At 51.3% G+C, this 17,628-nt stretch overlaps 1 protein-coding gene across 2 annotated transcripts in view; it reads left to right on the plus strand.

Moving 5' to 3' along the window:
• Window positions 1–17,628, plus strand: part of PPP2R2C (protein phosphatase 2 regulatory subunit Bgamma) — a 161,491-nt gene that overhangs the window by 108,481 nt on the left and 35,382 nt on the right. For both annotated transcript variants that reach the window (XM_040237297.1, XM_040237298.1), the window contains exon 5: window positions 4,596–4,773. In XM_040237297.1, coding sequence (XP_040093231.1) covers window positions 4,596–4,773 — 178 coding nt within the window. The remainder of the gene's footprint in view (window positions 1–4,595; window positions 4,774–17,628) is intronic.

The raw sequence follows: 17,628 nt of genomic DNA on the forward strand, positions 1-17,628 counted from the left end.
ACCCTGGGCAGGGCTCTCAGCCTCCATGGGCCTCTGATTCCCCATCTGGAACAAGAACAAACAAACAAAGCTTGTGTCTCCCAGGCACTCTGGCTATAAAAACCCATTCAGTTCTCAGCAAACTCCTATAGAGTGGGTACATGGTTGTCATCCCCATTTTACAGATGAGCAAACTGAGAGCTGGATCCAAACCCAGGGAAGTCTGGCTCCAGAGTCGGCATCACAGTCTCCTCTGTGAAAGGGAAGTTAGGTCCCTGCCTCGTGGCGGAGTCACAGGCACGGTTATCAGCTTCCTGCGGGAAGTACACTGAGGCCACCTTGTCCCTCCCTGACTTCCAGAACCCTGCCAGGAACAGAGTGGATGCTTTCAGTCACCCATGTGTTTGCTGGAAGTGATGCCAGATGCATTCATTTGATCATACTTATTGAGCACCTGCCGTGTGCCTGGCCATGCAGTGAAGGACCTGAGTTCAGACCTGGTCTAAGTTTGGGGCAGGTCCTGCTCAGGGAGGGGACCTCAGAGCCCCAAGACTGGGTGAGGCTCAGCATCAGGAAGTGACTGCTCTCCTCAGCCGATTTGAGATGTGCTAAGTTCACATCTCACAGAATGCTTTCTCCCTGGGTTCTTACCTTCCCTCTGTGTGTGTGACGCTCCAAGGGGCAGTGTACAGCCTGGCACCAGGGCGGTGATGCCCACTGCTGCTCCAGTGGCCGTGGGCACTCCCTTGCTCTGTGACTCAGTTTCCTCACCAGCAAGCTGGAGATGCTGGCCCGTTTTTTCTGCCACGACTTAGCAGCCGTCTGCCCAGTGGATTCATAAATATGAAATGGTAATCAATGTTGTCCCCAGAAGGAGGAATAAATGCTTAAACACGCTGGTCTCTAAATGATTGGCAAATTGCACACATAAATTCTGAGAAAGAGGGGAAGCCAATTAGCTTTGATGCTGAAAAACAGGAGTGAGGGTGCCCCCTTCCCCCCTCACCTCCCAACCCTAAGAAAGTTTATGAGGGCTTCATCTGGTGGGAGGATGCAATTATCACCTCTTGATTGGCCTGGCATTTGCAGCAAAGCCAGTGGCCCATGGGAATCTTGTTTATTTCTCTCCCACCATCTGAGATTTTTCTCTGCATGTCACACATATCCCAAGCTGGCACTCGACTCTAAACTAAGGCTGGAGGAGAAGAAAGAGGGAAAGAACCTGGGTGCCTGGGTCTCTCCTTATCCGGCCTCTCACCTTGTCTCCTCCCCATTTCACCCAAGTCTCCCCAACCCCGTACAGCCCTCTACCTAACCTGGACCATTCATGCTGGAGGCAGCTATTATTTACTGAGAATCTGCTCTGTGCTAACCCCTGTGCTCTGGGGTCCCAGAGCTGAGCAAGGTGAGACTGAGTGCCTATCCTCTAAGTGTACCCAGCCTTCCAAGGAAATAGACATGTAGTCACCCCCCTGCTGGAGGTCAGCTCTGTGACACAGGGACACACAGAGAGGCCTTTCTCTACCCTATTTGGTGAACTCCTATTCATCCTTTAAAACCCTATTAGCCTCCACCTCTGTAAAGCCTTTTCTACACAAGCCAGATAAATCCTTATCCTTCTCTGTCCACTCTGGCCTTTTGTGTCCCACACTGCTTTGTCCTTACTGATCATGTGTCTGTCTTCCTGCCCCTCATCTTGACTAGACTGTCCCTCTGACAGGGTAGGGGTAGGGGAGAAAGTTTTATTCATGTAACCTTCAGACCTTCACAGCAGTTATCTCTTCCCTCTTCTTCTCCTTTCTTAACAACTTTGAAATTTGGTCTGAGGGTGGTAGTGTCTGGCTGGAGCACTGGGTGACCTGTTCTGAGATTGTCAGGGGGATACACTGTTGCTGGGATGAGGATTACAGCCTGTGGGAGCCCCAGGGAGCCCCAGGCCCAGTTCAAGAGTAGGCGGGGTCAGAGAAGGTCCCCTGGGCCAAGGAGATTCTCTTGGGTACCGCATGAGCCCGAGTTCAATCCCCACAGTGTGTCTCAACCCGATCCCATACATCACTTCCTGGTCACCCTTCCAACCTAGCATCAGCCCCTTCTACCCTGTCACCCTGTCCCCTCACCTGTTTTATTTTTCTTTGGAGCACCACCACTACCTGAAACCACCCGCCACACACATACACACATATTCAGTCTATTGTCTTTTCTCCCACATGAATGCAAGCAGTGGGCCCCCCATCGCCTGACCCCTCCCACTTCTGATTGGGGTCATGCCTTTCTATTAACACCTAGTGCTTCCTCCTGGAGCTCAGGAGCCCTGCAGTTAGCTGCCAAAGGTCTGCATTGCCCTTCACTGAAATCTGCTGTCTTCCTCACTCCAAGCCTGGCCTCTCTGCCTCTCTCTCGGACACAATTTCCATCACCCCTACAGCAGCGCCCCCTCCACTACCCAGGACCCACTCTGGAAACTATGGCTGTGTGGCCCTGGCCTGGCCACCCCTGGCCACACCCCAAGGAAGGGAGAGGAGGGCACTGTGTACTGAGTGATGTTCCAAGCACACTTGACCTGCATTAGTTCCTGGATGCCCTGAGCAGGCACTGGCATCACCCTGGTTACAGATAAGGAAAGGGAGGCCCAGACAAGTGAAATCTGCAGTGGAGGTGACACCAGTAAGTGGCCAGGCAGGGTTGAAGCAGCAGTCAGGTTTCAGGTCTACACCTTTGCACGGTGATACCCTCGGGGGCAGTCACACCTGACTTCTGGGCCTGGCTCAGTCATTTTCTTCCTCTGTGGCTTAGGAAGTCTGGTTCATCTTGGCATCTAGTTTTCTTATCGGTGATGTGGGGATGGCAATGTCCAATTCCTGGACATTGGGTCTTGGGCCAGGACTGGGAGACATCAACGAGGCCATGCTTGTCTGCACCTCTGAGGACCTCACGGTTTACTGGAACTGGGAGTCATGCCCAACACACCCCACAGTGCACACTGAGAGCCCTGAGAATGGGGTGGTGTGTGCAGTGTACTAAGGGTGAGCAAGGGTGTGACACCCCAGCAGGCAGGCTGCACATCCAAGGGGCTATAAACTCCAGATCTTGCAGGAGGATTTGGGGTTCACTAGGAGAATCCCATGGACAGGGGAGCCTGGTGGGCTAAAGTCCATAGGGTCGCAGAGTCAGACACCACTGAAGTGACTTAGCATGCACAGGTGTCCCAAGGGGGTGAGCATTCCAGACAAAGGGCATGGAGGGAAGCAAAGGCATGCTATCTGATTGTGTCTCTGGGAGTTCATACCTGTTCAGCTAACACTATTGGCTATCACAGCCACAGCATTCCAGGGCAGAGCACACAGGGATGTGTTTCTCACTCATGGAAAGCTCTGGTTGGGCATGCTGGATGGCACACCACTTTCCTACAGGGACACAGGCTCCTTCCATCCTCTGTGCCTCCATCCCTAAAGCTTGGATCCTCTCATTCTGGCTGTGGAAGGGGAAAGGGGCAGAGAAGGTACAGCTGCCTCTTAACTGCCTTGGCCCCCAAGTGCCTGGCATCACTGTATTCACACCCCATTGGTCAGAACAGTCATGTGGCCACACCCAGCTGCAAGGGCAGCTGGGAAATGTAGTCCCTGCCTGGGCAGACAGTTCCCTATGATCAGTTCAATATCAGTTTAATTGTTCAGTCATGTCCAACTCTTTGTAACCCCATGGACTACAGCATACCAAGCTTCCCTGTCCATCACCAACTCCCAGAGTTTACTCAAACTCATGTCCATTGAGTCAGTGATGCCATCCATCCTCTGTCATCCCCTTCTCCTCCCACCTTCAATCTTTCCCAGCATCAGAGTCTTTTCAAATGAGTCAGTTCTTCACATCAGATGGCCCAAGTATTGGAGTTTCAGCCTCAGCATCAGTCCTTCCAATGAATATTCAGGACTGATTTCCTTTAGGATGGACTGATTGGATCTCCTTGCAGTCCAAGGGACTCTCAAGAGTCTTTTCCATCACCGTAGTTCAAAAGCATCAATTCTTCGGCACTCAGCTTTCTTAATAGTCCAACTCTCACATCCATACATGACTACTGGAAAAACCATAGCTTTGACTAGACGGACCTTAGTTGGAAAAGTAATGTCTCTGCCTTTTAATAAACTTTCTAGGTTGGTCACAACTTTTCTTCCAAGGAGCAAGCATCTTTTAATTTCATGCCTGCAGTCACCATCTGCAGTGATTTTGGAGGCCGCCCCCCGCAAAAAAATAATAAGGGAACACAAATGTTTGGTGGACAATCTGGCTCTGCCACAGGCTCTTCTCCTTCCCTTTTAGAAATGAGGAAATTGGGGGTGCAGGAGGGTTTAACCATTCATTCAAAGTCACACAGCAGGCTCAGAACCAGTCGGAGCAGGCAGTGCAAAGGAGGTAGGCATTCCTGTGGGGCTGGCAAAATGGATATAGCCACAGGGCACTGCTTACTTCTGACCCACGCAGGATGGACACTCACTGGGGGCACTCCTGGTGTTTTGATCACGCGGCCCTGGATGTTTCCTGCCAGCACCCCTCCCCCATCGCCTTCCCCTCCCCCCACCCCACCCCCGCCCCCAGCTCTGACCGCCCCTCCTCTCCCACAGGTGCCCGTGCTGAAGCCCATGGACCTGATGGTGGAGGTGAGCCCGCGGAGGGTCTTCGCCAATGGCCACACCTACCACATCAACTCCATCTCGGTCAACAGCGACTGCGAGACGTACATGTCCGCGGACGACCTGCGCATCAACCTCTGGCACCTGGCCATCACCGACCGGAGCTTCAGTATCCTTTCCTGCCGCGGCCCTGCCCCCGAGTCCGCGGGCTGGGAGCCTCCGTGTCAGGTATCAGTTGGCCTGTTGTAGGGAGCTGGCTCAGGAGGCTGCTGCGTTGTTCCGCCTCTTCAGCGGGGTGCCTCCTGGCTCACAGTGTGAGGGAGGCCCAGGTTTGGAATCATGATGAGTTTATTTATGAAAACTTTAAAACTGCGGCCGCTGAGGGTTACCTTTGACCCTTCACCTCCTCTAGGGGTGACCCCCATCATCTGGGGGCCTCACAGGGAACCGAGAAGGAGATGGAGAACTGGGTAGGCCTCCACAGTGGTGGTGAGCTGAGCCACCAGCACATCAGGCCTCGAATGCCCAGAGTAAAGTCCAGGAGGAAGGACTGGCTCTCCCTGAACTGTGCCACCGAACTCCCAGATGGCACCCCATGGGCTCTGATTGGGCCTCAGGGACACCCCTGAACCCATTCCTGTTGGGATGCAATGCTCTGCTTGGCCAGGCCCCTCCCTGGTGCTGGACGGGTCAGCTCCACCCCAGGACGGTGTCTGAATATGGGAAGGGGTGGTCTCCTGGGGAAAAACAGGCACTGTTCTAGGAACTGAGATAGGTGGTAGGGACAGAAGTCCACTGCCGTGCCTGACCTGCTTCCCAGCAGAAAAAATGAGGAGCTCCAGGTCTGCAAATGAGGCAGGTGTGGGACTTACAGGACTGCGGCTGGCCATCCTCAGCTCTCTACGCAGCACTCTACAGTTTACAAAATGGCTTGTCATTCACAACCTCACTTGGTGTTCATGGTGGGCATAAAAGCTGCAAAGCAGTGGCAGTGATATGTCATAGCCCATTTTATACATGAAGAAATGCGTGCTCCGATAGACACCCCCCCACACACACACACACCCTGGCAGGGACAGGGTCCCATGGCCTGGCCCAGTGCTCTTTGCCCTGCCCTCGGGCTTCAGTGTCGGGACAATGACTCCCACCTCCTACAGCTCGGGTTTCCTTATCCTAGGACTAGGGTGGGGACGGTAACCTCTGCCTGATCTATCTTCCTGTGCTGTTGTAAGGATTCAATGACACCATGAATGCCAAGGCCCTTCAAAAATTACAAAGCCCTGCAGCTGTATAAGGGGTTATGTTTCATTTCATTCATTTAACCATCAATTCCTCTTCTGTCCCAGGCCCCATGCTGAGGTCCAGGGACACAAGGGTGAATGAAAGAAACTCAGCTTCTTCCTCAAGGGCACCACTGAGGGGACACAACTCTGACCCGGGTGGTATCAGAGATGCAAGCCTTGCTTGTAACTCAGGTCTGCACTCTCTTCCTGGGCTACTAGGGAGGACTGAGGAGGAGGCAGGGTTAGGATGCTTCCAGTGGCTTGAGGCGGCTGCTGAAGGTTCCAGGGTGGGTGGGGGGTTGTGGGTGCGCATGATGAAACAGGAAAGTGGGAGGTCAGGACAGCTGCAGCAGGCCTGGTTGATGGTGTGAGTAGGGGACATCCTCCTGGGAACCACGGTCTCCAAACACTGGTCATTCGCAAACCCCTTTTGCAACTATGACTCTGTCTGTACATGGTGCATTATTTCATTTTCTTTTGTAATTTTTCTCATTTTTATTAATTTTCTTTAAATTAAGTGGCTCTAATTTTACCTAAATCAGTGCGTTTGGAAAGGAACATTAATTTTACCACCAGAAATGAAAATGTATCAACGCACATAAGTAGGAGGGAGTCATAGAGATAAATGCCATGAAAACAAAAACAAGGGGAATAAAATCCATCCTCCACCCTGTCTGGTAGATCTTTCCGTGATGACGGAAAAGTTCTCTATTTGCATTTGTAGGATGGTAGCTGCAAGTCACGTGTGCCTGTGGAGTACCTAAAATGTGGCTAGGGTGACTAAAGAGCAGAATTTATTTAATTTAGTTTGAAAGGATTCATACTTTGAGTTAAATAGTCACATGTACAGACTATAAATGTGTGTGTTAGACGAGGCTGGTTCTTTCTGTTGGACCTGGGGATGAGGAAGTGATTCAGGTGTTAGAGATATGATTACACAAGTAGATACCTTCTCCCTCATTCAGTAAAAAGACTGGAAAGTATTTGAAAGCCTTGCTTGGTGTCTGGATCTGTGTTCTGAAAACTGTCCACCTCCTAACTGCTATCAGGTGATAAGAAGCTACTGATGTACCTTAAGGAGAGGAATGGGCTTCCCTGGTGGCTCAGATGGTAAAGAATCCGCCTGCAATGCAGGAGATCTGTGTTTGATCCCTGGGCCAGAAAGATCCCCTGGAGAAGGGAATGGCAACCCACTCCAGTATTCTTGCCTGGGAAATCCCATGGACAGAGGAGTCATCAGGCTACAGTCCATGGGGTCACAAAGAGTCAGACACAACTGAGCGACTGACACTTTCACGTCACTTTTCACTTCAAGCAGGGCATTAATACTGGTCAGCTTGCAGAGGGGTCCCTCAGGCTGTGGGTGTATGTTGTGGATGGACTGGATTCTAGCAGATAAGTCTGGAAGCCAGGAAATTGAGTAGACCAGGGAGACACAGGCCTGGGTAGGGTAGAGTGTGGCCATTGGCAGGAAGCCATGAGACAGATCGATAGTTAAAATGGTATTTGTAGATCTGGGCCTGTATCAGAACTGTCTTTTAGACCAAGGTGGCCACAGGACATTGGAACAGGTTAGTTGTTATTAAGAAAAGAGGACTGATCCATCCCAGGACAGCAGGTAGACCTGCCCAGTCATTACTGTCAGCTTTGTGCACCATATCCACTCACTGGAGACCATGCCATTCACTAGTATACTTATTGAGCCCCTACTGTGTGCTAGGCCCTGTGTGGTTGCTCAGTCGCTCAGTCGTGTCTGGCTCTTTGCGACCCCATGAATCTGCAGCACACCAGGCTTCCCTGTCCTTCACCAGCTCCTGGAGTTTGCTCAAATTTATGTCCACTGAGTCAGTGATGCCATCCAACCATGTCATCCTCTTTTGTCCCCTTCTCCTCCTGCCCTCAATCTTTCCCAGCACCAGGGTCTTTTCCAATGAGTTGGCTCTTCTCATCAGGTGGCCAAAGTATTGGAGCTTTAGCTTCAGCATCAGTCCTTCCAGTGAATATTCAGGCTTGATTTCCTTTTGGACTGATGGTTTGATCTCCTTACCATCCGAAGGACTCTCAAGAGTCTTCCCCAGCACCGCAGTTTGAAATCATCAGTTCTTCAGCACTCAGCCTTCTTTATGATCCAACATCCCTACATGACTACTGGAAAAACCGTAGCTTTGACTAGACGGACCATTGTTGGCAAAGTGATGTCTCTGCTTTTTAATATGCTGTCTAGGTTTGTCATAGCTTTTCTTCCAAGGAGCAAGGGTCTTTTAATTTCCTGGCTGCAGTCACCATCTGCTGTGATTTTGGAGCCCCCCAAAAATAAAGGTACAGGCTAGGCTCTGTACCCATTGCTTATATTAAAGAGATAAAGATCCATGTCCTCTTGGAATGAACATATAATTTAATGTTGATAAACCATTAATACAATAAACAAGCAAATATCCAGTACATGAGCAGGTGATAAGTGCTTTGAGGAATGAGAGGGACTAGAGAGCATGGCAATGTCAGTTCTTCTCCAGCCCCGTTTTCCTTCATGTCTGCAGATGCAAAGTGTATGGAGAGGGAGCCAGGGTGGTGGGTTTGCAAAATGAAGATGCAGACATGGGGCTGATGGTATATGCAAGGGAGTGAAAATAGTGGTTGGTCCCAGAATCTCAGCCAGCAGAGGAGGTGAGGGCTGGAGCATCAGTGGATTGGGGGGTCCCCATGGGCGCCCAGAGAGGCTTCCTTGGCTGCAGATCCTGCCACGTGATTCTGTTAGACCTGTGTATAGACCCTAATTTTGTGAAAATGAATTGTTAGTTGATCCAAATATACAAGTGTTTTGGCCCTTAGGGGAGTATGAGCATTATAGCGTGCTGGTGATGCCAGGGCCGGGCTCAATCTGTAGGACCTAAATACCAAGTAGGCAGACAGGAGGAGCTGAGTGGAATCTCCAGGGTGTGTGGTGGCTGTGGAAACATCCCTTGATTAGATCAGCTCATCAGGGACCCAGGTTGCATGAGGCACTCCCCATGGCCTGCTGCTGCTTCGCTACCAGAGTGACAAGACACAGGGACCCAGAGCAGAGAGGCCTGGGACCGTCCCATGGCGTCCAGCCTCCCCCCCTGGCAAGAAAGGTGTCAGAACTGTGGCTTGTAGGTGTGATGACGAGTCTGATAGTAGCTGAGTAATTAGAAAAGGCGTTTCATTTCCAACATAGGAGGAGGCCAGAAAAGCTGCTGTGACTCCACGCTGAGCTGGGGAATTGCTCTGAATTTTGAAATACCTTTTGAGCGAGTACTTCCTGGCGGACTCGGGACCTGGGGGCTCACATTCCTTTAACTCTTGCTCTTCAGTGTCTTGATTTGCTCTGATACTGCTGTTCAGTCCCCCAGGCCACTGGGAGCTTTCTGCTATGTTACCATCTCCTTGTGTCCAAACAGAACACTTTCTGTGCATGCGTGCTAAGGCCCTTCAGTCACATCTGCCTGTTTGTGACCCCATGGACTATAGCCTGCCAGGCTCCTCTGTCCATGGGATTCTCCAAGCCAGAATACTGGAGTGGGTTGCTATTTCCTCCTCCAGGGGATCTTCCTGACCTTGGGATCGAACCCACATCTCATGTCTCCTGCACTGGGAGTCTGGGTCATAACACTTTCTATTTAGGTAGAATTGATTTTCAGCAAAGGTTTTAAGAGAAAAGGAAATCTTTTTAATAAAGGAGAAAAAGTGGGCTTTATTTTGACCAGTAAGAATAGTGATAGAGTGGATTCAGAGGAGCTTTCCTCTTATAATTCTAGAATTGGCTGCTCTGAACAGAGGGAGGGGAGAGTGGTACTTGCTGAGCCTCCGCTGTGTGCCAGGCGCATACAGGATGCTGTGCCTTCATCTGTCACCGAGGCCCCAGCCTCCTTCCCCTCTTTCACCCACAACATGGAGAGAAATGCCAAGCCCTTTCTATTCTCCCCCGATGGCTCTGGAATCCTGCCCTCCTCACCCTGACCAAGGCTCAGCTCAGGCTGCCCCATTCCTTCCCGCACTGTTGCCTGAATTCCACCTTGCCTGCTCTGCCCAGCAGTCAGCCCTCTACAGAAGCTGCGAGAATGGTTCATCACCACCTCTGGTCTGAGCACATCCGTCCTCTTGGTAAAGCTCTCAGTGGCAAAGCCATCTTGTGGTAAAGCCATCAGCTTCTGGAGAATGTCCAAATCCTCCACAGTGCCTTGCAGCTTATGATCACCTTCACCCACCCCCCATTCCTCACTCACCTCCCCTGGGTCTCGTGTATCAGGCTTCCCTACACCTTTGGGTCATTGGCTTTCCTTTCATGCTGGTGGATGAGGGCAGTGCTCATCCTTCCCTGGATCATCCTTTCTCCCTCCAGTCACCTGATTGGCTCCTGATTGGCCCACAAGCATCACTCACAGCCCTTTTTGCCCGGTCACTTCTCCTCTGTCCACTCTGGGCCCCTCTCAGGCTGCTCCGAGCCCCTCTGGGCCTCCACTCCCAGGTCACACTGGGATTTTGTCATCTGTTAGTAGGAACATCTTGTCCGTTCTCTGATGAAACCACTGTGATTAGGAACCCGGGCTGAGCCCTCTCTGTGTCCCCACACATAATGGAGGGCCTGGCACATGGTAGGGGCTTATGAATGGTTGCAGGTGGTGATTTTGGAGGGAGGAAGTTCCGTTTCCACAGTTCACAGGTCATTGGATGTAGATGCTTCCTTGTAAGTCTGGGCTCCAGCATGAGGGCTCTGGGACCACAGACACTAAGAAGAAGCAGCTGGGCTCTGGCGTCTAGCAGAATTGGGCTCAGATTCATTGCCTTATCTCCTTTGCCATCAATTTCAGTTATTGCAAAATGGGCCAATTTTCTTATCATGTGGATATTTGTAAGGAATAAAGGGATCATTCGCATAAAGGAGTCTGGCAGTTGGCTGGCATTAAAGCCCCCTTAGACCACTCCTTAGGCTCCTCAAATACTTAAGGTCACTTTTCATAAAATCCCTGCATCTTCTGGAATAGTTGAAGCCCCTTTTCCCCAGTGCCATCATCACATCTGTTTAAACAGCCTCTCATGTCCTTTAATACCAACATTTTGAGGCTCTGAGGCAGTGCTGGGTGAGTTTTCTTGAGTCTGAAACATCTTAGAGGTAACAGATTGCACAGGAGGCCTCAGCTGATGGACCCCAGCTTTATTTTTAGCACCCGGAGACTTGTATAAATGGTTCAATTGATTTTTCTCCCCCCTGAGTGATCTCTCATGGTGGAAGCTGGCACCACACCAAGCCACAGCCTGGAACAAATTTCTAATTCTCATGTATGGAGCAGGTGCTAAAGCTCGGCTGGATGGTGAAGCAAATCCAAATTCTTAGTCAGCACCCAGCCACCTGTGGGCTGTGCTTGTTCTCTGCACAGAGAGCCAGGGAGGGGACCGGCCAAGGCTCCTCTCATGCTGAAACCCTAAAGCCTGGGGTTCAACCCTGCCTTCGACACTCCCTTGCCCTGTGACACCACCTGTCACTCAGGCTTTCTGAACATTTGATAAGGTGTGCCTCCTGTTCCAGGGGCTGTGACAGCAGAATGGCTGGAGAATATAGAGCCTGGTGTGCTGTGGGCAGGATCCACACAGGCCCATGACCACTGTTAAGAGCCTTACAGGCTGCCTCTTCTCACCCTGTCCCAGAAAAGGAAAGTGGGGTGTGTCTACACAGAAATGCCCCGAGTCTGAATACCCCAGGTTGGCTTTCCACCCAGAAAACATACTGTTAAACTGTTATCAGCACCACTGCTTTGGGGGCTCAGGTTTGTCAGCTCCCACTCCAGTGGATGGCGCGTGCACGCTGTCCATGGTGCTGACTCTATAGGAGCCAGTTCCGCCTCCCATCATCACCCTCACCACCCTGCACACCACCTTCACCTCTTACTGAGGACTTACTCTGTGCCAGGCAGTGCTCAATCACTGTGCACACATCCGCCTACTTAATTCTCCCACATCACTGTGGAGTAGGCATGATTAACATCCCCCCTTTACCGGGGAGGTAATTGCCATGGACAGAGGAGCCTGGTGGGCTACAGTCCATGGGGTTGCAGAGTCAGACATGACTTAGCCACTGAACAAGAACAACTAAGCCACAGAAAGGTTAAGCAATCTACCCAGAGTCACCCAGCTGGCAAGTGGGTGGGATCAGACTTGGGGCATCTGGGCACAGAACTGTGCATGTCACCATCATGCCACACTGCTTCTCAGTCATGGTATTAACAATCCCCATGACAGCCGTGTTATTGCACATTTTTCTTGCAGGCACTGAGCTGAACACACTGCACTTGCTACCCTTAATCCTCATGGCAGCTGCGTAGGTAGTGCTGTCATTCCAGTATGCAGCTGTGGAGATGAGTTGTGAGAAGTGAGGGCACTTGCCCATGGCTCCTCCTGGCCCTGGTCACTCAGATTGCCTTTCCATTTCCATCCATGTAGTAGTTTCAGGCTCTCATTTTAGATTCTAAGGTGCTTTTCACAGCATTGCAGGACAGAGTGGGGATTAATTCATTACATGGGTGACCAGTTGCCTGGGCTTTGGCAGCTGTAGGATGTTTCTAACATTTCCTTTGGGTGGTGGGACATACAACTCTTATCATGCTTCCTGTCCCTTCCTGAAAGGCCTCCATGGCACTTGTGTAACACACTCCTGATTAACCTCCACTTTGACCCCAGGCTAGAACCCTGTCCCCCACCCTCTCTGTCTCCCTCTTAGGGCTCAAGCAACCTGTCCTCTCTCAACTCCTCACCCTTATACTTCCCCTTCACCTGGAACACTTCTACCAGCTCGACCCTCTGCTTGGATAACTCCTACTCACACTCTGGCATCAGCTGAATGCCTTTGCCTCAGAGTACCCTTCCCTGAGTCTCCAGACCAGCTCAGGGCATTGCTACAAATCTCATCACAGGTGCCCTTTATGTGTCTCCTGGAGCATCCATCATGGGGCTAGTATCTGGTTTCACTGCTGGGCTAGAAGCCCTGAAAGGTTGAGACAGGATCTAGCTTGCCCCTTCTCGGTGCCGTGGAAGGGAGCCACCTAGGTGTGCATCCCAGCTGTGTCCCACCTTGGGTTCCCCTCCCAACCCTGAGTTGGATGCAAACCCAGGCATGTAATCCAGCGCAAACCCTCACTGTCCATCTAGAGTGCAACGAACATTATACCATTTGCAACCTGCTTAATTTCATGTCTGTTTCAGAAGAAGAGAATTCCACTGATTCTAACTACCTTTAATTGTTGCTCAAAGTACCAGCGATGTGCTAGGTCCTTATCTCCTTGATGAAGGAGTTGTCATCTCCTTAAACTCTTCACTACAGCCGTGCAAAGCAGATGGTATTCACTCATTGTACAGAGTTTTGCAAACAAGCAGGTCACAGAGAGGCTGAGAAGTTTTCCAGAGGTCACACAGCTGTTATTTGATGGGGCCTGGACTGTCCAGCCCTGGTTTTTGTGACTCAGAAGTCAGAGCTTTCTTGCCTGTCTAAGCATTTGGGAATCACATAAGCTGGCCTGTGGTAGAGGTGTGCAAACTACTCATCACAAAGAGAAAACACTCCAGGGTTTCAGTGAGCTTGCGCAGTGAGCAGTTACTCAGAATGGCTCCTCTTTCATGGATGTGCGTAGCCCCAGCATTTTCTCAGAGTGAGATTGCTCCATCATAGTTCATAAGATTCTGAGCAGAGAACAGAAGGAAGCTGTTATGGGCTGAATTTTGTCCCCCACCCCACAAAATAAAGCTGTATATTGAAGCTCTATCCCCCAGTGCCTCAGGATATGACTATATCTGGAAATGGGTCTTTAAAGAGGTGATTAAGGTAAAATGAGGTCACTAGGGTGGGTCCCAATCCAATGTGACTGGTGTATTTATAAGAGGAGGAGCCTGGCACACAGACACACCCAGAGGGGATGATCACTGAGGACACAGGGAGGAGACAGCTATCCACAAGCCCAGGACAGAGGCCTCAGAAGGAACCAACCCTGCCAACACCCTAATCTTGGACTTCCAGCCTCCACACTGTGAGAGAATAATTTTCTATTGTTTAAGTCACCCAATTGTGGCATTTCACTATGGCGACCTGAGCAAACTGATACAGAGATACAGGTGGCCAGGAACCGCCTATAGAATCTCGCTTGGTTACTGGAGTGCCCGTACCTCATGCTTGTAGCCAGGTCATCTTTTGTAGAAAATTTGCTGGAAAAAAGCAGCTTTGCTGCCCATGCCCCAGTGAAACTGTGTTCACATGCAGGTGGCCTTCCAGGCCCCTCCATACCAGCATCCTTGGGGAGTGTGTGTGTGGGGGTCTTTGTGGTGTGACCCTTGGGAGAGCTGCCTCCATCCTTACTCCTGCTTGGTCACCATGGTAACAGCCTCCCCTTCCTAAGACCGTGCTCCTACAAGGACATCTGGATAAACCACGCTTTGCTGTGTTCAGTCAGTGGAGCCCAAAGCTACATCCTTCTCATCATGGAGCCCTTGCCCACTCTCAACATCCAGCTTGCTCAGGACACAGCCAGTCCAGCAAGCCCACCAGCAGGGTCTTTGGGGGTGTTGACCCCATGGCAGAACTCCATGGTATATAGAGGTACAATCACTCTGGAACAGAGTGGACAGTGGGAGCAACAGTTAAGAAGGCTGGAAGTTAGGAAGCCAAGATTCATCCTTTCTCTGCTTCTGCCTCTGGCCCTGGGCCACTCACCTCCGCCCTTGCTTCCCTCTCCTCCTTCATGGGATTGGAGGGTGGGTGGTCCCTTTCTGCAGGGACACTCAGGTACCTGGCCTGCAGGGGGCTGCCCTCACCAACTCTCCACGTGTCTGATAGTGTCTCCAGGCTTAGTTACTTGCTGTATCTTCAGAGTCACTTGTCACAGCATAGCCACTAAAGCTCTTCACGGCATTAGTTGATACTTGTGTGATTCCTGGGTGTCCGTGGAGTGCTTTCCATACTCGTTTTTCATTGGAGCTCCTCCCTGAAACAAACCAATGACATTTATTCATTTCACGTGCCGAACTCATTTTATGGTGAGCGGAGATCTTCCCCGGGAATGAGTGACAGCACTTGTGCCTGTGATCCTGGGACGGGGAAGGGAGACCGAGGTTCAGAGAGCTGCAGCTCAGAGAAGCGAGGGCCACAGAAGTGCAGCCACCTTCTCTCCAATGTTTCAGGACCCTTCAAGTGAGATCCCACACAGCGGTGTGGCTTCAGACCAAGGCTTCAGACCAAGGTGCCAGGTGCCTGTGTCCAGCCGCGGTTTCAGGACATCAGGAGATGCCCTTGGCAGCAGGAGATGAAGGCGTTTCTATAAAAATCCCCACAAACTTGATGACTCTGCAGAAGACCCACCTGAATTACATTCCTGTGTCCTTGGCGAGAAGAACCACAGACTTCACTCTGGGCTGGAATAAACCCTTGTTTCTGAGCTTTACTGACCTCCAGGCATTTTACAAACTGACAGTAAGGGAGGCTTCTGTTACAACAGCAAGATTGCAACTCCTCTTCTAAACCCCAGGGTCAGCAAAGAGTAGCCCAGCAAGGAGAGGTGGGCCCAAGAATTTTATAAAGCTTGATGGGAACACTGTCACGCCCATTCATTTACATATTATCTGTGGCTGTTTTTGCATCACAGAAGCAGAGTTGGGTAGCAGGAGGAGATCTTGTGGGCTGCTAAGCCTGAAATATTTCCTCTCTGGCCCTTTACAGAAATTGTCTGCTGGCCGTGGTGTGGAGGGCTGCACTTGTGCTTGTTCACACAAGCACCGAAGGAAAAGGGGCTGCAGCCAGGCAGCTGCTAGAAGCAGTGCCAACTTCCCAGACCCCCTCCTGCCCACCCGCCCACACTCCCACGGCTGGGCCTTTCCTCTCCTGCTCCTGGAGCCTCCGCCCATACTGGTCCAGAGAAGCTGAGTGACTGGCCCAGGGGAGTCTCCACATGGATTCAAGGCAGATTTGAGCGTGGAATCCAGGCTCCCTGGCAGCCAGTTCCACACTTGCCTGCAGTGTCAGGGCACGTTCCTTCTCCTTAGTTCACTTACAAAGCGCCTTCTCCACACCAGGCCCTGTCCTCAGCACGTCATCACATGCATCATCTTAATTATAGGAGGCAGACTGAGGACTTACAAGGAGAAGCAATGATTTATCATAAGAAGTCTTCCAACTGAATAATTGCCTTCCGTGGTGGCTCAGTGGTAAAGAATCCACCTGCCAATGCAGGAGACGTGAGTTCAATCGAGTCAGGAAGATTCCCCTGGAGTAGGAAATGGCAACCCACTCCAGTATTCTCGCCTGGAAAATTCAATGGACAGAGGAGCCTGGCGGGCTACAGTCCATGGGACCACAGACAGTCGGACATGACCGAATGACTAAGCACACACACAACCCCAGGAGGTAAGGTGTGGTGGTGATGGTTTCCCTGGTGGCTCAGCCAATAAAGAATCTGCCTGCAATGCAGGAGAAGGGTCAGTCCCTGGGTCGGGAATATCCCTTGAAGAAGGAAATGACAGCCCGCTCCAGTCTTCTTACCTGGGAAATCCCATGGACAGAAGACAGGGGTAAGGTATACCATTGTCATTTTGAACTTGGGGAAACTGAAGCACAGTGAGGTCTAGAAACTTGCACACACAGCTAGCAAGCAGAGAGAGCCTGGATTCAGCCCCAGGTTGTCAGGTTGTTCTCACCCCATTCTTCTCTGTCTCCCAAGTCACAGCATATTGCCTATTGTAGATTCTGGAGCTCAATTCTGTTGCTGTCCCCAGCTGGCCGCCCTCTGCCTGGCCCTGAGCAAGAGGATTCTCCTTGCTGAGCCCCTGTTTACTCATCTACAGGAGGGGGCATCTCACCCACAGGTGGAGAGGATACAACAGACACAGATGTGATGCCATCTGCTCAGAGCCAGGCCACAGGTCATCTCAGGTGGGCACGGGTACCAAGTTGGTATAGACTGAAGTCTGGGCTATAAATGATTTTGCCTGCACTCGGGTGAGTGAAAATGATCAGCCAATGTTTGCAGCCTGAAAAGAAGGCCTTCTCTTGTGGCTGGGGGCAGGAGGAGAAGGGCACCTATGGAGCAGGGCAGTGAAGGGGGGAACTCAACCCCATTTTAGGAAGTTCACTCTGGCTGAGGTTGGGGGGCTGATCAGGGGCAGGGAGCCCCCCTGAGGCAGAGGCAGCCTGGGCTGAGGGCCAGAGCAGAGGGACCTCCAAATGGAGGAGCCAGGACATGGAGGCAGGCTGGAGGCGATGAAGGAAGGAGAGGAGCAGGGGATTCCAAAGCTGCCCTGATTCCTGGCTCAGCATTTCAGGGCTGGAGCTGCTACAACAGGGACCTGCAGGGAAAGAAGCGGTCTGGAATGCATGTCGAGGAAGATGTCTATGATCCTGGCATGATGCCCATGTCTTTATTTCCCAGCTTCCAGGAAGCAACCTGGGTGTCTGAGTTTCCTATAGATGGCATAACTTTTCACACATTTGGTTCAAAACAATAAAAATCTATTGGCTCACAGTTTCTGAGGTCTGGAGTTTGCAAAATTAAGGTGTTGTCAGGGCTGTGTTCCTCTGAGGGCTGCTGGGGAGGGTCCTTCCGTGCTTCTCCCAGCTCCTGTGGCCCTAGGCATCGCTCCAGCGTCTGCCTCTGAGATGGCCTTCTCCTCTGGGTGTGTCTGCTTCTCCTTCTGTGCCTCTTATAAGGAAAGTGAAAGTGAAATTGCTCAGTCGTGTCCGACTCTTTGCG

The sequence above is a fragment of the Oryx dammah genome, unplaced genomic scaffold (assembly GCF_014754425.2).
Source record: "Oryx dammah isolate SB20612 unplaced genomic scaffold, SCBI_Odam_1.1 HiC_scaffold_3, whole genome shotgun sequence".
In the NCBI taxonomy this organism is placed as follows: Eukaryota; Metazoa; Chordata; class Mammalia; order Artiodactyla; family Bovidae; genus Oryx; species Oryx dammah.